The 23,767-nt window shown below is 44.3% G+C and overlaps 1 protein-coding gene across 1 annotated transcript in view; it reads left to right on the plus strand.

Moving 5' to 3' along the window:
• The first annotated feature begins 3,464 nt into the window (after nucleotides 1-3,464).
• The window catches only part of LOC113409529 (DNA mismatch repair protein Mlh1-like), a 39,401-nt gene continuing 19,098 nt past the window's right edge, over nucleotides 3,465-23,767 (plus strand). Inside the window, exons 1-10 of the mRNA XM_026663552.1 lie at nucleotides 3,465-3,580; nucleotides 5,558-5,648; nucleotides 5,796-5,894; nucleotides 7,824-7,897; nucleotides 11,533-11,605; nucleotides 13,078-13,169; nucleotides 13,934-13,976; nucleotides 16,445-16,533; nucleotides 21,080-21,192; nucleotides 22,868-22,961. Coding sequence (XP_026519337.1) covers nucleotides 3,465-3,580; nucleotides 5,558-5,648; nucleotides 5,796-5,894; nucleotides 7,824-7,897; nucleotides 11,533-11,605; nucleotides 13,078-13,169; nucleotides 13,934-13,976; nucleotides 16,445-16,533; nucleotides 21,080-21,192; nucleotides 22,868-22,961 — 884 coding nt within the window. The remainder of the gene's footprint in view (nucleotides 3,581-5,557; nucleotides 5,649-5,795; nucleotides 5,895-7,823; nucleotides 7,898-11,532; nucleotides 11,606-13,077; nucleotides 13,170-13,933; nucleotides 13,977-16,444; nucleotides 16,534-21,079; nucleotides 21,193-22,867; nucleotides 22,962-23,767) is intronic.

The following is a 23,767-nucleotide window of genomic DNA, read 5'->3' on the forward strand; positions in this document are numbered from 1 at the left end:
GATGCAGCCCCCAAAGTTGACTGATGCGGGGGATTTTCTGGGATTGGAATTTCAAAGAAGGCAATTGACACTGGAAATTTAAACTGCAAAGCTGCCCAGCCTTCACCTTCAGAACAATAAAAGATTAAACTTTTTGCTGAAGCTCTCAAATATCTTCATGCTGTAACTCGATCATATGCCTGGTTATCTGCCTAGCTTATAGTCAGAGAGAAACTCTTAATTGTTTTATCCTTTTAACTGTATTTTTCCACACTTCAAGCTCAGTTCTGTAAGAGGCCTCCCATAGATTCTTACAATTGGTACAATGTCACTTTTCCTGGCAGAGGAAACTCTGCTGCTCATGCCTCGCTACTGCTCTGATTTCTTGTGATCTCAAGGTAATAATTAGTGTCCCATGTTTAGGTTGACTTAATTCATGTGCTTCTGCAGTGATTTCAGTTTATTCTCAAAAGCCTAGATGCAATTGAAAGCAGAAGAGGCAAAAGCCTGAGGGTTCCAAGCTGTAAAGCAAGTGCAGCTTATCCTTAAGAATCTGCAGCCTGCTTGTATAATCTCTTAGGGTGAGAAACTGCCATTCATATCCAATCTATTTAGTATATTAAGTTTAGTTTGCATTGTTTATTTGCTAGGTAACCTGATTTGAGCCTTTGCTATCACTTATAATAACTTAAAATCTGTTTTTAGTAGTTGTTAAACTTATTTCTGCTTTATCTAAACTAGTGTGTGGGAATCATAACTCAGGGGCAAAAAGCTGTTGCATATTCCTCTCCACGTTGAGGAAGGGGGCGAACTTTATGAACTTATGCTGTACAGTTCCCTGTGCAGTGCAAGATGATATAATTTTGGGTTTATACTCCAGAGGGGGTGCGTGCCTAAGGAGCTGGGAGTAGTTTTCCCATGCAGGGGATGGTCAGAGAGCCTGCTTGTAACTGCAGCTGGGTGTGTCTCTACCTGTAGGTATGTAGGTATGCTGGTGAAAGTGCAGGCTGGTAGGCTTTGTAGCTTGTCACAGCAGTGCAGTGTAAAAGGGAGCCCAGACTGGTGGCTCAGGGGGCTCAGTGATATCTCAGTTCCAGGTGGCACTCCGGGGGGAACCTGTCACACCCAGTGCATCCAGACCTTCCTGCTGAGCCTCATCCTGCATCCAGAGTCTTATCCCCTGCATCTGGAACCCCCCTGACCTCAGACTCCCCCACTAAGTCCCACTCCTCCTTCATCCAGACCCCCACTAAGCCCCCCCTGCATCCAGACCCCTACCCCTGCACCCAGACCACTCCACTGAGACACCACACTTGACCTCCACCCTGATGTGCCCCACCCCCCTTCACCTGAGCCACCCCAAGGAGCCCTCCCATCTGGACCCCCCACCCCAGTGAGCTCCAACCAGCTGCACCCCACCCCCAGGCCCACTCCCCCAGCACCTAGACCTCCCTGCCGAGCCCCATCCCCCCACACCCAGACCCACCCTGCTGAGCCCCAACCACCTTCATTTGGACCCACTTGCAGATTTCCATTTTCCCTGCACCTGGAATCCCCCCCACCCCCACAAGCCCTTGCGCATCGAGATCCCCCCTGCACCCAGGCCCCCACTGAGCTGCCCGCACCCAGATTGCCCCATATAGAACCCTCTCACTCCACATCTGGATCTCCACAGACTAAGCCCCGCCACACTTGGATCCTGCTGGGCTGAGCCTGCCTGCCCCACACCTGGTGCACCTGGAGTGGTTTCTGGGGCAGGTCTGGCCCTTGCGGTGTGTCAGGGTCAGGTGCAGCCTCACTGCCGAGTCTGTGTGGGAGAAGAGGAGGGGGCTACAGGGTGATCTCCCACTTCTGTGCTGCCAGTGGCCTGTGCTCCCCACTGCCATGCTGGAGCCTCCACATTTATTTATTGACAAATAACATCTGGAGAATTTTAAAAGATTGTGTGCAGAATTTTTTTTTTTGGCACAGAATTCCCTCAGAGGTAATAGTCATTGTTTCTGAAACTGTCTCTAATATATCATGGCTCTGGCTGTGCTCTTTTAAACCTGAGGACTCAAGGAAATTTCCTTGTCTATTTCAAGGTTTTCACAGGCACCACAGACAAAGATCAATGATGGCTACATCTACTGAAGTATGTGCTGCTGTAATCAATCACAGGGGAGAGAGAAAGAGAGAAATGCTTGCTTGGTACCAATCTCCAGTATGCACTGTCCTATGGTTGACTGATAAGCTAACGCTGCTGAAAGTTTCTTCTTATCAGGACACACAAACCCCTCCCTACCATACTGGGGTTCTCCCTTGGCAAATGGTTTGCTGTGCTTTACCACGTCCTATGCCACATACGGGCTAGAAAACACAGCGGTGCCACTCATCACAGGGCGTTTGTCTTGATCTGCCTTTCCCACACCTTCTCCCTCACACAATGGGTGTAAAGTATCAGAGGGATAGCCGTGTTAGTCTGGATCTGCCTTAAAGGTGACACAGGACTCTCTGTTGCAATGGGTGTAGTTGGCTCACTTGGTTACATAGTGGCAGCTAGTACGTGCGTCCCAGACACCACTGGCAGATTGGACCCTCCATTCCCCATCCCTGTCCACTGTTCCTGGAAGATGCATGAGTCCTGCCGCACCCTTCCGTGCCACAGCCACAGCAGCACCGCCTGCTTGGAGTCGGGCTGACTGGGTCACCAAGCGGAAAGGACATGGCGGGCCTGGGCCACCTATGGGAGTCACCAAGGACCGTGTCACGGCCAGTCGGGGGAGACGCCTTGTGGCCAGAGCCAGGTCTCCCATGATGCCAGGCAGGGAACGGCCAGGGCCACCAGGGTGGGGGCAGGGGAGCACCATGGCCAGTCACTGGGGGGCGGGGAGCCCCCCTCCTCACAGGGCGCGGACGGGCGGGGTCTCAAGTCTCAGGCTGCGGCCACCACGCGTGAGCCTCTACTCAGGGACCCCCTGGCCTGCAGCGTCAGGTGGAAAAACCCGGGCCCCGCCCCCAGTCCCGCGCGCTGTGTTCGGGCCCCCGGGAGCTCCAACTACATTCCCCACAACTCTCTGCGCCACGCAGAACCACTCGCCGCCGGTCCGTCAGCCCCCTATGTGGCAGGCCGCGACGCGGGGATCAGCCAATCGAACGAGGTCGTTCGCGTGCACATGTAACCGCCCCCCTCCTCCCCCACCACTCCCCGCCCCCAGGGTGCGGACAGGGAACGATGGGAGTTGTAGTTCTGCGCCACACAGCTGATAGGCCGCGCCGATTGACACCCGCGTCTTCCAATCGGCAGCTTCCAAGGCTCTCGCCAGCAACTGTTTGGCGCGAGTCTGCTGGGTTCACGACCCTGCTGTGCCGCGCGCCCGCTGGAGCGAGGAGGGGCTCGCGCTACGATCCCCGCCCTTCCCTCCTACCACTAGGATCTGGTGGTCTCCCTTTCCCTGCTCAGAGATCCCAGCCCCTCAGCATCTGCCCCCGCCCGGGTCTGCCTCATGGCGCTGATGGCGGGCGTGATCCGGCGGCTGGACGAGGTGGTGGTGAACCGCATTGCGGCCGGCGAGGTCATCCAGAGGCCGGCCAACGCCATCAAGGAGATGCTGGAGAACTGGTAACGCGGCCGGGGGACCTGCCCGATACACCCCCGCTCTGCGCACGCGGGCGGGGGGCTGGGCCGTTCGTGCGCGTGGCGGGGGCAGGTGGCAGTTAAGCTCAGAGCAGCCCGACCGGCTGCCAGCCGCCTCGGGGGGGGGCGGGGCCGGTTTCGGTCCTCCCGGCGCCTCGCGCCCGCCGGCGGCGCTCCTGGGCCACAGGGCGCATCACTGCGGTGCCCCCGTCTCGCCACAGAAGTTGGGGGTGGCTGGAAGTGGCCGTGAACGTGCCCAGCGCTGCCCTGAGGGCGGAGGGGAAACGCCACCGTCGGTGTTCTCCTTCGCTGCCCGTTACTTCCCCTGGGGCTGCCAACTGCCTACTCAGACTAAACCCAGCACCTCGGCCCCGCCCCTTCTCCGAGGCCCCGCCCCTGCTCACTCCATCCCCCCTCTGTTGCTCCCTCGCCCCTCCCTCACTCGCTCATTTACACCGGGTTGGGGCACAGGGTTGGGGTGCAGGAGGGGGCTCTGGGATGGGCGGTGGGACTGAGGGATTTGGAGTATATGGGGGGCTCCAGGCTGAGGCAGGAGATTGGGGTGCAGGAGGGGGTATGGGCTCTGGGTTGGAGGTGCAGGCTCTGGGGTGGGGATGAGGGATTTGGGGTGCAGGAGTGGGCTCCGGGCTGGGGGTGGAGCAGAGGGGTTTGGAGTATGGGAGGGGGCTCCAGGCTGAGGCAGGGGGTTGGGGTGTGGGAGTGGATACGGGCTCTGGGCTGGGGGTGCAAGTTCCAGGGTGGGGCCAGAAAATAGGGGTTCAGGGTGCGGGAGGGGCTCCAGGATGGGGATTGGGATTGGGGGGGGGGAAGAGGCGGATGAGGGCTCCATCTGGGGATGCAGGCTCTGGTGAGGGGCTAGGGAATCAGGAATTTGGGCTACATGAGAGGGCTTGACGCTGGGACCGAGGGGTTTGGAGGGTGGGATGGGGATCAGTGTTGGGGCAGGAGGTTGGGGTGGGTGAGGGGTCCGGCTGGGGGTGCAGGCTCTGGGGTGGGGCTGCAAGCTCTGGGGTGGGGCTGGGATGAGGGGTTTGGGGTGGGAGAGGGTGCTCTGGGATGGTTTGGAGGGCAGGAGGGGGATCAGGGTTGGGGCATGGGAGGAGATCGGGGTGCAGGCTCTGGGCAGTGCTTACCTCAAGCAGCTTCCAGAAGCAGTGGCATGTCCCCCATCCGGTTCCTACACAGAGGCACGGCCAGGCAGCTTTGTGCGCCGCCTCATCCACAGGTGCCATCCCTGCAGCTCCCATTGGCCGTGGTTCCAGGCCAGTGGGAGCTGCAGAGCAGGCGCTTGGGGTGGGAGCAAAGTGCGGAGCCCCCTGGCTGCCCCTACGTGTAGGAGCCGGAGGGAGGACATGCTGCTGCTTCTGGGAGCTGTGCGAAGCCAGGGCAGGCAGGGAGCCTGCCTTAGCCCTGCTGTGCTGCCAGCCAGACTTTTAATAGCCCAGTCAGCACTGCTGACTACAGCTGCCAGGTTCCCTTTTTGACTGGATGAACTGGATACCTGGCAACCCTAACTTAACTCCTCGGTGCCTGCGGGCGTCACACCCCCAGTGTGCTGCTGGGATTGGAGAAAATAGGCTAACAATCCTCGTCAGCGTTAAACTGTGTAAAAATACACCACCACCCCTTGGGCAGCTTTGGGCTGCAAGGGTATTATCAGTCAGAAAAGAAGGAACCGGCTGCCGGTGTCTTTGCCTTTCGGTGACCTGGCTCCAGAATGGGGGGAAAGAGAAAAATAAGGGAGACTTGATGCCATGACCCCAAAAACCCTCATAACAGCCATGCTGAAAGGTTAGACTCGTTGTAGTTAGCTGTTTAGTAATTGATATGAGAAAAAGGAGGAAAGGGGCGTAATATAAATTGCAGTATAATTGCAGACTAGATTTCTTTGGAAGTAAATGTCACTTAACTGGACACTGAGAGATGCTTTGCTTTTTGCAGTTTGGATGCCAAATCTACCAGCATCCAGGTGATTGTTAAGGAGGGAGGTCTGAAACTCATTCAGATCCAAGATAATGGGTGTGGAATCAGGGTAAGTAAACCTACTGGACAGGTACAGGTTGGTGTAGTGCTTACTTGTGGACTTTGTTTTCAGACATTCATGATCAAATTTTCCTTGCCTTAAGAAATTGTGGAAATAGAAATGAAATGTTAATGCGTGTCTGTCTTTCTCATATAGAAAGAAGATTTGGATATTGTGTGTGAGAGATTCACTACAAGCAAATTGCAAAAATTTGAAGATCTGGCTAGTATTTCTACATATGGGTTTAGGGGAGAAGTAAGTTTATGGTTAACAGCTTGTTCATTGCCACTATGCTGTTGTGAAGGGGTGTAGTTAATTTCTGATTCCTGAAGTCATTTAAAAAAGATGGGAGTTCCTTAAGAGACTCCATCTTGGCGCCGAGTGTGGTTGGGTGGAGGTATAGTGCAAGGAGAAGATGAGTGATGTGGAACCAGGAAGCGTGTGTTAACTGAGTGGGATAGATAGACAAATCCATTTGAGTGATCTGGCGAAGATTAGTTTTTGGGGTCACTCTGGTCCTCTTCCCCCGTTGATATTTGAGCACTAGGGAGCATGTTGGTTCTCCCCCAGAAGAGATGGAGCAGTTTGGTTCGGGGAGAGTAAAGAGGAGGAGATTGTTGGAATAAGACCCAAACTGTGGAGCAGCTAGAACCCCTGACTGAGATCCCAGGGCTGGTTGTAGTGAAACTGACTGGTTTGCAGAGGTGCTTGGCCTCCTGGCAGAAGATTACAGTACCACCAGCAGGATAATTGTATCTGGGGTGGCAGAATTTTACATGTGGCTCTGTAGGGGGACCAAGTTGGAGATGGATGGATTAAGTGCTGTCAACTCTGAATCACCCCCTCTCCCATTTTGTGCCTATGACCCTGGTAAGTTCCCCTGCCACTGCTTCTTTTGTGAAGGATGTGCTGTGGCAATGTGCCTTCAGAAAGAACAAGAAGTAGTTACACCCTTAAAAATTGCCATCATAGGACCTATAGTGTGTATTTACACTCAGTATAAGACTAAAACAAAACTGAGGAAATATGCAAAATAAAAGCAGGTTATACAGGAAATACATTACTTAAAAGAGGTACAGTGGTTTTGTTAATGCAGCTAAAAGCTTCTATGCAAAGGAAGGAATAATAATTACAATTTACATCTTGTTATCTCTGAGATCTTAGAGCTCTGACAGCTGTGCAAACTGGGAGGGAGGGAGACAGCCACATGTCCTGCTTTTTCTATCCCTTGACCCACACTGTGAAGTTGCAAGCAAGTTATGCTTCTCCTGTTGGCTTAATTTAAAACTGGCTCCCTTTTGAGATCCACTCCCATGAGCAGTGTGTGTTTAAATGGATTCACAGGGAGTTCTTCCCCTTTGCCGACTGGCTGCAAAATGTAGTTATCTCTTTAGCTAAAGTGATAGCCCTTCTTATCACCACTTAATTGTAATTAGCTCTTCCTAGTTCCTTGATCATCCAGCTCTTTGGAAGATCTAGGGTTTAGCCTTGTCTTTCAATCTCACACAAAATAATAAAATAAAATTAGAAGTTTTGAAAGCATTCAAAGAAAAAGCACATCCTGTTGTAATGCAAATATATAAATATGTTGTAAGTATATTTGTTTCAAAACACATTCCTTGGTTATTTTCAAGGTAACCTGAAAGGGGGGAGGGGGGGAGGGTAGGAATGAATTTATGCCCTTTTTGCTTTATGATGTATTAAGAAGACTATTTAATATTTAAAAAGTTATTTCTAGTGTTGTGAATTTTAGGGCCTGTCTTTTCTGTTTGGGTGGAGATCTCCCGTCAAGAACCCAGAGATGTAGGTTGGGAGCTCTTCAGCCCTTAAATTTTTTTTTTTTTTTTTTAAGTATTTCAGTTTCCATTTAAAAAAGAAAATTAAGAAGGTAAAAAGTTATTCCTGAGTAGAATCCTTTAAAGGAAAATAGTGCATTGATTAAGAACTGTCAAGCCTTTAATTATACCAGTGTCACTGGTTCTGTGTTAATACTTAGTCTATCCAGTGTTTGCTATTAAAATGTTGACATATACCACTTGCAAGTAATTAACAAATAGGGAATATCACAATTACTTGCAAATGGTAAATGTCTGCATTTTAATGGCTACCACTGTAGAAGTATTAATTCCAAAATTAATATTTCCGTGAGTGAGGTTTATAAAAGTTCATTTTTTCCCCCTATAGGCATTGGCTAGCATAAGTCATGTTGCCCATGTTACTGTCACAACTAAAACTGCTGATGCAAAGTGTGCATACAGGTATGCTGTGTATTCACTCTCTAAAAAGTTTGTGTTGTGTGTAATCATTTATTCTCTTTTTGGAGTTGTTAATAATATGGATGGTATTTTGGATACAAATAAAGTCATGGAAGGGATGATTTTAAGAGGAGGGCATGGAATTCAGGACAGAGGAAAAGGGAGGGAGTTTCAGGCATATGGGTGGCTACAAAAAAAAGTGCAAAGGTCAAATGGAAGAAGAATAAAATGGAGCATTGTGGAGGAAGCTGTAGTAGGACCAGAGACAACAAGCATGGGGGTGATAGAAGGAAGTGAGAGCAAAGATATAGGCAGAAGCACAGTTGTGGATTGAGTGCTTTTTATTCAGACCAGAGGTTCTCAAACTGGGAAGCGTGAGAAGCTTTAGAGGGGGAAAAAACATACTGTGCACATTTTACCCACAGCAATGAATAACTAGCAAAGCTGATTCCTCTAGACATATAAGGTCCTCAGATAGCGCTGTACATTTGACTCTAGATGCATTTTTACAGATTTCTGTTATGCTTGCATAGCATTATACAAAGTTGTTGCCATCTGTAGGTTAATCCATTTGCTATGACACGGTGTGCACATTTAATTGTAAGCATTGATCACGATCACAATTTTGCTTTTGCTCTTATTACAATGGATTGTTGGTTCAGTTTGTATCAATACCTTACTGTTTCTGATATTTAGTGAGAGTTGCCCATGTTGATTTTTTTTTTAAATCAGTAAAAAATTGTGTGGTGGGACAGGGGCGTAAACTACTACAGGCAACAAGTAAGTTTTAGAACCACTGGCTCAAACTATAGAGGTAGGTAAAGTTGCTGGGTTTAGCTAATTTAACATAATATTTTTGAACCTTCATATAAGATGAACAATTCCTTTAAAGGATTTCTATTTTAGAGACCAATCTAGGGCAAACTTTCTTGTCCATTTTTCACCTTCAGATAAAATGATATAGGTAGAACTGGTTACTTGATATTTCCCATTATAAGACCATGTTTTCATTTGCTTATGATTTTGCCAAACTCTTACCCAGCATGGAAAATTTCAGCCCAAGTGGTTATCTGCCTCAGACTAAATTACTTGGAGAAATTTTATCCAAAATGGTTCAGCTGTTCCAAGAATGAGGCTAGGAAAAAATATATTGTTTTGTCCATGTTAAAAAAAAATTCTGGCAACCTTTTCTTTGATAAGCTTTGGTGACCCCATGCTTTGGAGCAAGGAGTTCAAATTTGGCAAGGAAGTGGCCTTTTGCCATTCTGATGAAAACCTACCCAAATTTGGCCAAGTTATAAGCCTTTGAAAATGTACAGTTTGCATATGCTCACTAGAGACTTCTTAGATTTTACCAGCTAAATTTCCTGAAGAGTCTGTCCACACTGGGCATATTCCCCTTGTGCATATCAGTTATGATGCAATCTCTAATTACAGCATTATATTTGAGGCTAGTCAGGGAACCTCATGGCTTAAGACACTCCAAATACAGGTGGTTTCTTGTTCAGATTTGGTTTTTTTCCCTTTCTAGGTTATGTCTTGCTTTATCTTATATAAACTGACTAACCCTTTTCTTAGAGAGACAAGGTAGGTGAGATAATATCTTTTATTGGACCAACTTCTGTTGTTGGTGAGAGACAAGCTTTTGAGTTTACATGAAGCTCTTCTTCAAGTTTGGAAAACTAGAAGACCTGAAGAAAAGCTCTGTGTAAGATCGAAAGCTTGTCTCTCACCAACAACAGAAGTTGGTCCAATAAAAAATATTACCTCATCCACCTTGTCTCTCTAATATCATGGGATAAACATGGCTATAACATCGCAGCATTAATCCTTTTGTTAACATATTTGTTTTTAATAATTATGACATTTTCAAATAGCTAACTGTTCTCTTTCTAATTTATTTTTTCTTCAACTAAAAAAACAACCAATGCTTTGAGCTGCTGCCCCATCAATTAAAAATCACAACATAAACAAAGGACTGTCTATAAATATGTACACCGTAGCCCCCACCCTCCTCGGCAACCTTAATCAAGAGGGGAAAAAGATGGGCGTTGCAACACATTTGGGAGGTTCATAAATCTGGGCTCTGGCAAACCAAACGGGAGCAGGCTCTACAATTGAGGACTCGTTACAGAGAATGCCCTGCCACCAGTCCCCTTTTGTTTACGATGAAGGAACTTCTGCTCAAGTCCCTTACCTGCCCTTAACTGTGGGATGGGGGGAGAGGTGAATTCTCAGGTAACCTGGTCCCAAGCCATTTAGGATACCTTGAATTCCACCCTGAAGCTTATTGGAAGCCAGTGTATGTCACAGAGCACTGGTCTGATGTTATACCCAAGTTGAATGCCAGTTAATAAAAGTGCTGCAATATTTTGCATTGGGCTCAGCCTCCAAGGTGTAGCCCTGGGGAGAGCACATTACAGTAATATAATCTCAAGTTAACTAAGGCATTTTTACATGCAAAGTGTTTAGAATTAGGTAGGTTTTTAATTTAATAAAGTGATAATAGTTATCTAAATTCTATACCTGGAAAGAGATGTATATTGGTCTGTCCCCCGTATCTTAAAGTTTGTTAAAATTTATGGGAATTTTGAAGAAAAATATTTGGCCACTAGAGGGCAGTCATGTTGTTTGTTCACTCTTTTTTTTTTTTTTTACAGTAATGAAAGTATAGCAGTTTTTCATCTTTTTGTTTTTGCAAACAGTGTTGTGAATATTGTTCCAGGAATACAAAAATGGGACAATGAAGAAAAACCTGTACCAGTTAGCTTAAGTGAGAATCTCTCCTGCCATTAGAAATAAAATTTTTGTTATAACTTAGAACTACTGTATTTCCTCTTAACGGGAAATAAGTTTGTCTTATACTAACTATAGAATACATAGGTAGGGACTAGAAACATATACTACATAAACTGATTAATCTGTATAACTCACTAAAGCAATTATATCATTCAAAGATCCTAACTATAATACTCCAATAGTGCAATGAATAAAGTGCACGTGTGGGTTTGTAAGATACTATATTTACAAGGCAGGTCTGCTCATCTAACTTGTCCCTTGCTGACAGCACTGTCCTATGATCCTTAACGAGGAAATAGCTGAACCTCAAACAAAAAAGAATGAGTTACAATATCCTCTGCTGTGGGATGGGGTTGGAAGATTCTGCTTTATTACCTGAGCAGGTGGGAGTGATTGCAAAGAGAATAGAATACAATTGTGGCGCTTACTCGTCCACAAGAAAAGGGAAAAAAAATTGCAACCAGTATAAATTAAACCACATATAAGCTTGATCATGCAAATTAGTAATTCTTTTCACATTATCCATTTTATTTCCTCTTCAAGTTTTTAGAATACTTAAGTTCTCATTCAAAGACTGATATCAGAGCCTAATGTTTTTTTGTATCAAAAAATTCTCAAATATGTGTTTTATGTTCATGTAATTATGTCAGTGACATAGAAGTTCAAAAAATAAAACTTGGATCAACCTAAAAAAACCTCAACCCTGACTGGACTGGCTTATTTCCTGAAACCCCCTTGGCCCCGCCAAGATTCACAAGATTCAAGTCCCATCTTACCACACACACCCCGGCCCCCAGCTACATCAGTGTCTGACAACTATTTATTTTGTTTTCTATTAGAGCAAGCTATTGTGATGGAAAACTGAAAGCGTCTCCCAAACCTTGTGCTGGAAACCAGGGGACTCAGATCACGGTAGGTGGTGGTGGTGATTTGTTACTTGTATTACCATAGTCCTAGCCCAGATCATGGACCAGTACCCTACTGTGCTAGGTAAACACAGAACAAAATGATGATCCATGCCCCCAAAAGGATTTAGGTTAGTTGTCTTTCTTTCTGGCCTGCACATCTACAGCCTCAACAACTAAAAATGTATTTTATAATTGTCATGTAGTTTTTGTGACCTTGTGGAGTATTTTACAGATTTTACAACATAAGTGCTTTGTGGAATCTGTCCAAAGACTGTAGGACAAATTGCACAGGCTCCTCTTCCTCTCTAGATGGTGGCACTGTATAGTGATATGGGAGAAATATTTAATTTTGTTATGTTTGGACTTTACATGTAAGCATTGGGAGAGTGAGGTGTACATCATATTTAAAACCATGCAATATTGAATTGCATCATATACTTAATGGGACACTGGTTTCCAAATCCAGTGTTAGGTCTAGTGTGTTAGTTGACCTAATCACCTAAATAAAGAATATATACATAAAACACAGATCAATATTGTGCAGTAGATATAGCAATATGGGAAGAGAAGAGTTAGTGTTTTTCCCCATGCTGCTCACACTTGGGAGTAGCTCCCCATGAACATATGTAAAGCTACCTCATTATCCTCCTCCAAAATCCACTTCAGAACTTTTTTTTCTGTGATGCCTACGAAATACTTTACAACAATTAAAGTGCTGGTGTGCTGAGACCACTGCCTATCATGCTGACTAATATTGTCTCATTGTTTCCTTGTACTCCATCAACTGTCTATCCATCTTTTGTCTCTTGTTTTACACTTAAATTTTAAATTCTTTGAGGCAGGGAGTATGTTCTGTGTTTGTACAGTGTCTTACGCGAAGGTGTCTGGTCCATGACGAGGGCTTGCAAGTGCTATGTTAATACAAATAATTAATAACAATAATAGTGGTAGCAACTCTTCTAACATAAAAACAGGAAACTGAACTTCCCCCTATTATTTGTGCCTCTAGGAGTCCAACAGTACGTTTAATGTTTCATGAAAACCTCAGATGGTCATTATTTCAGTTGGTCCTAAATTCACACAAGGGACTGTAGCAGTGGATCTCGTTACTTAATTTGTGTTGCATTAAAATACACTGTGTCTATAATTGTCAACTGCAATCTAAGGATTTTTACCTGAGAACTCTTCTTTGAGTGTCATTTGATCTGAGGACCAAACACTGGTGAAATTTGTGCCTTCTTGTGAAACATACAGTTATCAAAAGTTTTGTGATACTTCACTATCTTTCTCGAGAATGGCATTTTGTTAGGCGAAACTAAGCAGCTAGAGTACAGCTAGAACATCGAATTTGAGTGTTCATAAATTAAAAGATGTCCAGACCATTTAGGTGATTTTTATATCAAGAAGATTGGTTCAAATGAAATAAGTTTAAGTATTATTTCAATATGTGATTTTTTTTTTATTATTTTAATGCAGGTTGAGGATCTTTTCTACAATGTAACTACAAGGAGGAAAGCCTTAAAAAATCCAAGTGAAGAGTATGCAAAAATATTAGAAGTCGTTGGCAGGTAAAGTACTGAAATAAAGAGCTCCAGCTTATTTTATCTGTTGGGTTGCTTTTTTGTGTTGGTTAATGTAGAACAATCCCAAATATCTGTTTGATAAATTAGAAACCCAAAATAACAGAAACCGTGGAGATTACTCTCATGGTGGTGTCAGGCTGTCATATTGACAAAAAATGCCATTGGATCAAATTGTGAGATCCTTACAAGAGTGAACTCCCATTAAAGCCAGGTCAGAGTGAAAACTAAGCAAGGACCTTATGTTTTGGCCGATTGTGAATAAATGCATTGGGATTCTCACCTTCCCAGGGATAACTGAACAAGTCGACCAATTTCCTTCTCCCTTTCCCAGAAACTGAGAGTTTATTCCATTGTACTGAAAAAATCACTAAGGGTGAGATGGAGCTTTTGCTGTTCCTCATAATACCAGGCAGTTTGACACTGGAATGCTTTAGCTTTTGCCTAGAAGTGGTAAACTGATAATTTCTAAAAAGAACCTATCATAATTTCCTATACGTGGAGTAATCTAGGTTGATCTTTAAATTTCATGTGGCTTGGGTGGGTCAGGTAATAGTAACAGTTTGCTATCTCATGTGGCAGTTGGTTTGAACTGAATTTCTTTTAAACCAAAGAAACTGTTGCTGTATAATAAGAAATGTAGTTATTTGTTCACATGGACTTGCTTGTTAACTGCTTTAGTAGAGTATGGAGGGACAACTTGTCATTTATTCTTTCATGTACTGCAGTTTTGTTTTGTACTTGTTTTTCAGGTATGCCATCCACAACTCAGGCATCAGTTTTTCAGTTAAAAAGGTATGTAGAACCTTTGTAACTTCACATACTTACATCAGTTAAATAAAGGACCTGGCCTTTTGCCATGGATTTTGTAATGGGAATAGTCTGTGAAGTGGTTTTCTTTGCATGTAAGATAATTTGTTTTTCTGTAATCTGGATAAACTACACATCAGTTTAAAATAATAAATCCAGATAAAAACTGAGCATCAACAGTTCAGATTTTTCCTTGAGCTCACAAAGCTAACACTTATCCATTTTGTTTTCTGAGATGCTTCAGGGCGTAAACCAATCTCTAAGGAGTTTGGATGAGACATGGGGCGGGGATAGATTATCCCACACCTGCCTACTACGGGGTCTCTTGAATCTTCCTGTGAAGTGGTATTGGCCACTTTAGGAGACAGGATACTGGACTAAGTGGACTGTGGGTCTGATCCAGTCTTGCAGTTTCTATGTCACCCCCTTGTTTGACTGCGTTCCCTATTACTGGGATTTGCATGTTTTTTTGCAGTTATTTCTTTAGGAATTTTCATTTATTGTTACAAATCCCTAAAACAAGAAGTTTTAAATTTTACTGCTTCTTAAATTTAAAATAAGAGGGTATCATATTTAACTGCTAGAAACTAGATGTCTTTTTATCCAAATTGGAGTCAGGTTTTTGTAGTGAACTTTTCCCAAATAAGCATTGTCTGTACCACGAAACTTACTTTTTGCTGAACGTTGTCATCAGTAATGGGTACAGCTGAACTGATGCTGACCATGGTATAGCTGGAAGTGTAGCCAAAGACAAACCATGTTGATATGATGCTGAAAGTAGCTGCCATTTATAGTAGGGCTTCCAACATTTACACCACCACCAGTGGTAGCAAGTTTTTGTTTAAAAAATAAAAATCCCTACTGTAGATAAGATCCTTTTCTTTCAAATAGTGATGCAAAGGAGAAAGGAAAATCAGTCTATAATGAACACTAACAGAAACTTCATAACATTGAGGTCCTGCCCAATACTACTTTATTAATAAACTCTTAGTTTTCAATTGACAAACACTTACTAGCTGCTTCTAAATATCTTTGTTCTTGATTGATTTTTAATTATCAGCCAGCAGATTTCTCAGGATTTGCTTACAAATGTAGCTTTCCTTTAGCTTATTTTTATTTATTTATATTTAAATAATGAAAAAGACCCCCCCTTTTTTTTTTTAAATGGAGATATCCTATCTCCTAGACCTGGAAGGGACCTTGAAGGTGATCGAGTCCAGCCCCCTGCCTTCACTAGCAGGACCAAGTACTGATTTTTGCCCCAGATCCCTAAGTGGCCCCCTCAAGGATTGAACTCACAACCCTGGGTTTAGCAGGCCAATGCTCAAACCACTGAGCTATCCCTCCCTCCATAAATAATGAATAAAGGCTTTAGTTACCCTGACAATTAATGTTACAACATAGCACCAACAGTGTTTAAAAAGCAAACATTCAGATAAGAGCAAAACTCAACTTGGTTAGCCTAGCTAGATTAGTCAGCCAGCTAGCCAACCAATGACAAAAATGCTCCTTTCCAGATCTGCATTGTTTTGGAAACATGCTCTCGCCTTTCTCTAAAAATCCTGTCAAATAGATGACTTTTATAGCATGCCCAGAAGGTCATCGAATTCAGGCTATTTTGGACCAAGCACTTATGCTTCTCTCTATATCATTTTCAAACAAAATAAAAAGTAACCAAAAGCACCTAAGTGACTTAGGAGCCCAAAACCCTTTAAAAAAAAGTTGCACAGGCACGTAGGAGCTTAACTCCCATCATTTTCAATAAGGCTTGACTTTCAGTGGGATTTAAGCTTCTAAGTACCTAGGTCACTTTTCAAAGTAGAACTTTGGTTCTTAAGTCACTTAGGTGCTTTTGAAAAAGTTACCTATTTGAAAATGTTACCTAAAGACTATTAAAATATTGTTTATTTGGCAAATGAATAAACTACATTTCTTGTACTCTTCAAACTTGCACCTGGAGCAGTTGCCCATTATCCCCATATCTTGCCACCACACATTCAGGCACTTCAGTGTTGCCGTTCTAGCTATACCTGCAATGCTCTCCTAGTATAGATGCAGTTTATACTGACAAAGTGCTTTTGTACTGGTTAGGCAAGTGAAATAAGCTATGCCTACTAAGCACTTTCTTGCTGGTATATCTGTGTACCCTAAGGGTTTTGCCAGCATATCCCTATCCAATAGTGCTAAGCCAGCAAAAGTTTCTACTGTACACCTGACTTAATCTCCTCTTTGCATAAATATCTACAGACTTTTTAAAAAAGCAAAAGAAACACCCCCCCCCCCACCCCCCAAAAAAAACTTCAGGCAAAACAAAAACGGAGTTTGTGTCCCATACGTTTTTGCAAACTCAATAGAAAATGTCTTGCAGTTGTTATTGAATAGATTTCTAAAACTGCAATAATAATTGTATTTGTAAACATAGAACACTAATTTCTTTTCTTTTTTATTTTTAGCAAGGTGATACGGTGGCAGATGTTAGAACCCTATCAAATGCCACAACAGTGGACAATATTAGGTCCATTTTTGGAAATGCTGTTAGCAGGTATGTTGACCATAAAGTTGTTTTTAAATTAAATCTTATTTTGTAGCTCTATTTAAAATAAATAATTAAAAAGACCCAAAATCTCTGTGATGATCAGAGTATTTCATAGTAGGATGGTGCAAATGAATATAGTTATTGAGTCCGCATACTACACTATTTAAGTTAAGATAAAATAACGTAGGGTTTTATTACACAGCCGAGAAAAAGCTGCGGCTGGCTTGTGATGGCTGACTCGGGCTCATGGGGCTCTGGCTGTGGGGCTGTTTCATTGCTGTGTAGACTGCTGGGCTCGGGCTGGGGCCCGGGCTCTAGTACCCTGAAAGGTGGGAGGATCCTAGAGTCTAGACTCCAGCCCGAGCCCGGAAATCTACACAGCAATGAAGCAGCCCTGCAGCCCTAGCTCCACTAGCCTGAGTTGCCTGGTACGGGCCAGCCGCGGGTGTTTAATTGCTGTATAGACATATCTTTAATAGCCACTGAGCTGCCCAAGAAGAGTTCCACAGTGAAGAGGCCTTAGACTGTATTAACTTTTCAGCAAATTCCCTTTAGGTTTAATGAAGATCGGGAAATAACAGGGCTCTCCTTACCTATATGCAAAGTACGCAGCTGCGTAGGGCACCAGGAAATTTGGGGCACCAAATTTCCTGGTGCCCTGCTCCACATCTTCCCCAGGGCCCCTGCTCTGCCTCCGCCCCGCCCCTGCTCTGCCCAGCCCCGCCCTCACTCCACCCCTTCCCCAAAGCCCCCAGACCTGCTCCGCCCCACCCTGACTCTTCCCGCCCCGGCCCTTCCCCAGCCCCGCCTCTTCCCGCCCCTGCTCCGCCCCCACTCCCCTGAGGAATGCTGCAGGGCTGGGCCTGCACTCACCGGCGGCGGGAAGTGCAGCAACCTGGCCCCAGCCGCGCCACCACTGAGTGCTGGGGGGCAGTTCCCCTCTGCCCCCCAAGCCAGTCCTGACCTCCCCCCCGCACCCCCCACGGAGACCTGGGGCCAGCCACCCCCCCCACAGAGGGCTGCCCCCTCCGCGGTGGGGCTGCGTAGGGCCCCAGAATAGCTAGGGACGCCCCTGGGAAAGAATGATGCACATTGCACAGCTCTCTCTAACTCACAGAAGGGTCTTTCATGTATCCAGGAACAGGGTCAGGGGGAACTAGGAATATTGCCACATAAGTGTCTGATCTTCCCCTCAATGTGCAGAAAGGGCACTGTCTGTACCTGGAGAGAATCTTCTAAACACTGATCTAGAGGACAGTTTGGCCCAATATCTTCTAGAAGTGCCCAGCCACCTCCTACACTGGTGAATCTCAGTAATTCCTCCTATTACACCTTACTTGTTAGAACTAGTAATTCCTTCAAATGTGCTTTTCTGAAATCTTAAATCTGTTTTTGTACAGTGACTATAAATTCGAATGAGAGCTCTCATTGAACAAATCACAAGAAAGGGGTTATAAAAATATCCCCTACGCCAGAAAGTCTCAGCAGTAGTTGTAGGAAGAATCCCTCCCATAAAATGCTTAACTACATACATTTCATAGAACAGTTTTGCAGAATGCTTTGCTGCCAACTCTATTGGACTCCTGCCAATACTGATAGGAAGGTCAGTTTGATTCTGTTACTAACATTAGAAGTTACAGCTAAGGAATGGAACTGACTGTGTGACTTTAAAAATCACATTAACTCCTTTCTAGGGAGTTATAATGATAAATTACCTAGGCTTAATAGGATTTCCTTGGCCAATGTAAATAGGATCTAACTGGGCTATAAGAGTTTTACAAACTGTGATGGAGACTAATATAGTTAAGACCTGTCTGCACTGACCAGGGGAAATGTTTAAGCACTCTCCACTCTCTAACAACATCCCACCCCTTAATGCAGATCAGGTAAAAGTGGAGATTGAAAAAGTATGTAGGTCATAGTTTCAGGAAAAGTAATAATATTCAATTATGGACCCAGTGACAATTTTATAGTCTCTCTTGGTCTCTCATGTGTCTTAAATCTTGAGAGTACTGAAATTCATGCTTGCCAGTGATAATGTAACAGTCATTCCTGGTCCTTGATAGTCACAGGATATTGGACAATGTGGCATGTTAATTTATTGAAAAGCTATTCTGGATAATTTGGAGAGGCGTTTGAAATTTTTCTTTCTAATTTTACTATCAGTTTGAGGGTACATGGTAAATAAGACTACTTGGCTTCATTATTTGTATGAGTAATAATTGTATGTACCAACAAAACATTTTAAAACTCTTTAAAAGGATTCTGATATTTGGTAACTATCACATAAACAAAACATCTGCACTATTGTCATAGCAGTGTTGTTGTAGCCATGTTGGTCCCAGGATATTAGAAAGACCAGGTGAGTGAGGTAATATCTCTTGTTGGACCAACTTCTGTTGTTGTGAGACAAGCTTTTGAGCTTACACATAGCTCTTCTTCGGGTCTTCGAAAGGTACTCGGAGTGTCACAGCTAAATACAAGATGGAACAGATTGATTAGTGTAAGGAGTTAACACGTATTTCAAAGGACCATTCAAGGTGAAGTGGCTCAGTAACACCCCTCCAGTCACAAGGGCAAAAGGAAGGGCGGGGGGGGGGAACTGCAGTTGTGTGGGGTGAGTGGGTTATAGATTGTTGTAATCAACTATAAATCCATTGTCTCTATTGAGTCCATGTTTTTGCTAGACACTAGAAGTTATGAATTTAAGCTCTCAGGCTCATCTTTTGAATGTGTGGTGCACATTTCCTTTGAGAATAAGGACTGAGAGGTCAGAGATAGTGATAATTTTGTGAAAACTGTTCTCCCACAGGTGATGTGGTGTTTGTCTTTTATCATTATTCTGTGAGAATTCATTTGAGAGTGTAGTGATTGTCTGGTTTCACTCACATAGTTGCTATTGGTAGAGACCTGCGTGGATACAAAATTTATATCTGCGGATGCAAATCGGTATCCGCAGAGCTGCAGGGCTCTACTGGGAACCGCAGCGGCAAAAACAGCAGCCTGGCAGGCTGCTACTTCCAGGAGCCAGCGCCCTGTGCTGGCAGTTCCTCCAGCGTGGCTGTCTGCCCCCAGCCCCATCCACTCGGGCGGGCACCAGACTCACCTTTAGCTGTCCCTGATCGTGCTAGTGCAGTGGGCTTGGCTGGGGGCGGTACAGCCACACTGGAGGAGCTGCCAGCACAGGGCACTGGCTCCTGGGAGCTCTGCTTTTGCCTCTGTGGTTCCTGGTAGAGCCCTGCAGCTCTGTAGATACTGATTTAGATCCACAGATATCCACATCCATGGATGTAAATTTTGTATCCACACAGGGCTCTAACTATTGGGGCACTTAGTGCATTGGATGATATACCACATGTTGTGAAAGGAATGTGCAGGACCCATGGATCTTGAAAGGTATATTGTGGAAGGTGTTGATCATTATAGCATTGGAGATATGTCTACAGGTTTTGCATCTGTTGTTCTGGCAGGGTCTGGTGCTGCTTTGAGTTGGTGTGTCATGGTCTGTGTGGAACTTGCTTCTGATGATGAGGTTGAGCAGTTGTTCGAAGGCCAAAAGAGGGATTTCAGGAAAGATTTATTTCATTACATGGTCCCCATAGAATATGGGTTGTGATTGTTTGATACCCCGTATGGGTTCCAGTGTGAGGTGACAACTAGGGATGTGCAGTCAGAGAGAGGTTTATTTCTGTAATGAAGCAGGTTTTCTCAGGCTATTTAGCCCATTCCATGATGCAATTAACTTCTCTGTTGGAGTGTCCTTGTTTGGTGAAGGCGGTTTTAAGTCTGTCAAGGTGTATATTCTGTGGTATCTGAGTGCCTGGCTGCAGATAACAGATTTTTGGTGTGTTTGGAGTGCTTACTGGATCTGTGAAGGTGGGTATGGTGATCTGTGTGTTTCTTGTATATAGTTTACTGTAGGGTTCCATTGTTGAAGTGGATCATGGTTTCCAGGAAATTGATGCTAGTGTGGGAGTTTAATGGATGGGTAGTTGTGGTGGAAATCTGAGGGAGTTTAGTTCATCTGTCCAGATGATGAAAATATCATCTATGCATCTCAGGTGTATCATTGGATTCATGGTGCATTTGTCCAGAAATTTTTCCTCAAGGTGGCCCATGAAGAGGTTAGCATATTGCGTAGCCATCCTAGTACCCGTGGCTGTTCCCATGGTTTGGACAAAGTGTGTGGTGTTGAATGTAAAATTGTTATGGGTGAGGATAAAATGGAGCATGAGTTTGGTGGTGTGTTTGGGGTGGATATCTGACTACATTTCCTAAACAATCTGCTCTGCCTTATATTTAGCTTTGACACTCTGAATACATTTCCCAGACTTGAAGAAGAGCTCTGTGTAAGCTTGAAAGTTTCTCACCAAGAGAAGTTGGTCCAATAAAAGATATTACCTCATCCACCTTGTCTCTCTATATAACCAAATTCATAATGGTGTATTTCTACTTGCTGGTAATGTAACTATCTTAACCGCATGTCAATAAAACCTTTGCACAGCACTGCATATTTTCATGTATTCTCTTTCAAAATAAAAACTGTCTACAGAGAACTGATAGAAGTGGGCTGTGAAGATGGAAAGCTGGCCTTTAAAATGAAAGGCTACATAACGAATGCAAACTACTCAGTGAAGAAATGCATGTTTTTACTCTTCATAAATCGTAAGTGCAAAGAAATGTGTATAGTTTGTATATGCTTTGTTTCTTTTTGCATAATTTTTAGCAAGAGTGTACATCCATTTCTTTCTAAAGAACAGCAGCATCAAGGCTTTGAACGTGCACCTTTTTGAAAATCACATAAGGGCTAAATTCTGCCATTGGTGAGATCTTGTTGTAAGCAGGGAAGATGAAGTCAAACCAAATGTTTACCTGTCTGCAGTGTTTTGTGGTCTGGAGTGTTATAGAGTGGCTGGAGCCAGGTCCAGACTATGGTAATCCGTACGTACTATGACTGAGTTCTCTGTGGCTCTCCCTACCCCCACTTGCCATAGCCTTCTCCACGCAGACAGGTAGAGGTATGGGGCCACTTCCTTCTCCCAGGAGTGGGAGCAGGGGCCTTCCTCCCTTCTGCCCCCCATTCCTCTGCCCCCCACAGCAGCAGGGAGGCTTCCCCAAATACTTACTCCTGAACTGGAGCTTATCTGCTGGAGTGGGTGGGCAGATTGGGCGTGCTGCACTTTTCTCCTCCTGTCATACACAGTATCCTCTTCTGGGATAATGTTGGCAGGGCCACCTAGGGTAATGGGATTGTGGAGTTAACACTGCATTAAGATGCATGGGGCAGTTCTGAGTTATTGTTTCTATCGCTGTGTCAGTTGCTCAAATCATGTTTTGAGGCTTTACTTCTACCCATAAACTTATTTAAAAAAAAAATAATGAAATTCTGATATAATCATGCGATTCCAGTTCCTGGTGCCTTAAACACAGGCCTACAGTGCCTATATCTTAATCCAGCCCTGGCCGGAGCAAGGGAATAGGTTTTATTCCTGTCTCGCAGAAAGATTAAACTGTTCCTTGTTTTGGTCACTAAGGGAAGACAGCTTTCTTATCTCCTTGCACCTGAATATGCACAGAATGTCATCCAGGCTAAGTGACAACTGCTTTATCTGAGTACCCTTGTTTGTGCTGCAGGCTAATTTCACATAAGATTAGCTCTGGCAGTGTTCTCCAAAAACATCACATTGCAAAAAGGTCAGACCTCTTGTAACTCTTGTGTTGATCCTCTCATAAATCATGTGTATGGTCACCGAGGAGATTGCTTTCAGAAGAAAGCTTTAGGGAACTCGGAACATTCGATGGCCTGCTGCATGAAGGTCACTGAAGTGAAAAGCCTTTCATGTGTTTGCCTTTAACTTGTGGGATCCCATTTAGGCTCTCCCAGCACACAGCTGAATATGCTACTGCATGAGATTTGGAAAGTGAAACTTAGACCCTGACTGCATTGAATGATGAAAAGGAAGTCTGATTATTAAAACTGAAATAATCTTGAAAATTTTACTGTTTGTAACGTAGGTTAAACAAATTATATGAAGGGGGAAAAAAAGGAAGGGAAACTGACCATATCCTAAGAGAACTAGGGAAGAGCAAGAATGGACTAGTAAATGGAAAGTGAGCAAAATACCTTATGGATCAATTTTTAACTACCGTAGATTTGTATCAGTGCTTAGACACTATGAATAGATGCTACTGGGGGAAAAAACTTCAGACTCTTGTACAGCATGAAGTTTTGGGTACAAGGGAGTACTTATGTACCATATAGTGTGTTTAAATGTGCAGTTTGGACAAGGTGTCACAGAATGCTTTCCCATGATTGTCCCCCTTTTATTCTTCATTCCAGATCGACTGGTGGAGTCAAGTGCTTTGCGGAAAGCTATAGAAACTGTATATGCTGCTTATTTGCCGAAAAGTACACATCCATTCCTGTACTTAAGGTAAAGTAATAAGTCTTAGGGCTTGTCTTTACTATCCTGCTACATTGGCGCAGCTGCCAATGTAGCACATCTGGTGAAGATGTGCTATGTTGACAGGACAGCGTCTCCCGCTGACATAGCACAGTGTAGACAGTGCTTTAAGTCTATTTAACTTACATCGCTCAGTGATGTGTGTTTTTCACACCCCTGAGCGAGGTAAGTTACATTGAGTTAAGCAGTAGTGTAGACAAGCCCTTAATCTCTAATGCCTGTCTTGTAGGGCTAGCCAGAGTCAGAGTCATCAATAGCTAGATAAAGGGGATCAACACAGCTAAGGTGGGCTTTAAGCTACAGCATGGGACAGTTTATTCCCAAGCACGTGGTAACTGAAAGTGTGTTTCTTTCATCCTTTATAGACTAGTAAGTCCAAAACACTAAAGAAAAGGCTTGATTTTCAGAAGTGTTGAGCACACACAACTCCAGCTGCAGTCTGTTGGATTTGTGGGTTTTCAGCACTAAAAATCAGGCTCCCTGACCTTTTCCACAGCAAGAGCAATAGGGAACACTCATTTGTTCTATCCAAAACTCCATCTATCTGCCTCTCTTCTTTCTAAGAGATAGCAGGGAGCAAGAAGGCTCTTGCAGGGCCCTTAGTGAGCAGTGAGGAAAGCTTTTCAGGAACGCAGGCCTGGAAAAGACCTTGGAGAACCAAAGACTGGTTGAAGAGTCGCAGAGAGGGTGGACATTTTTTGTTTTTGTTGAAAGATAGTTTTGAACTTTAGTTGGGACAAGTGTGACTAAGGACTGTGATCTGGCCTGATAGATGA

This window comes from Terrapene carolina, unplaced genomic scaffold (genome assembly GCF_002925995.2).
Source record: "Terrapene carolina triunguis isolate 2854851 unplaced genomic scaffold, T_m_triunguis-2.0 Scaffold33723, whole genome shotgun sequence".
NCBI classification, from domain to species: domain Eukaryota; kingdom Metazoa; phylum Chordata; order Testudines; family Emydidae; genus Terrapene; species Terrapene triunguis.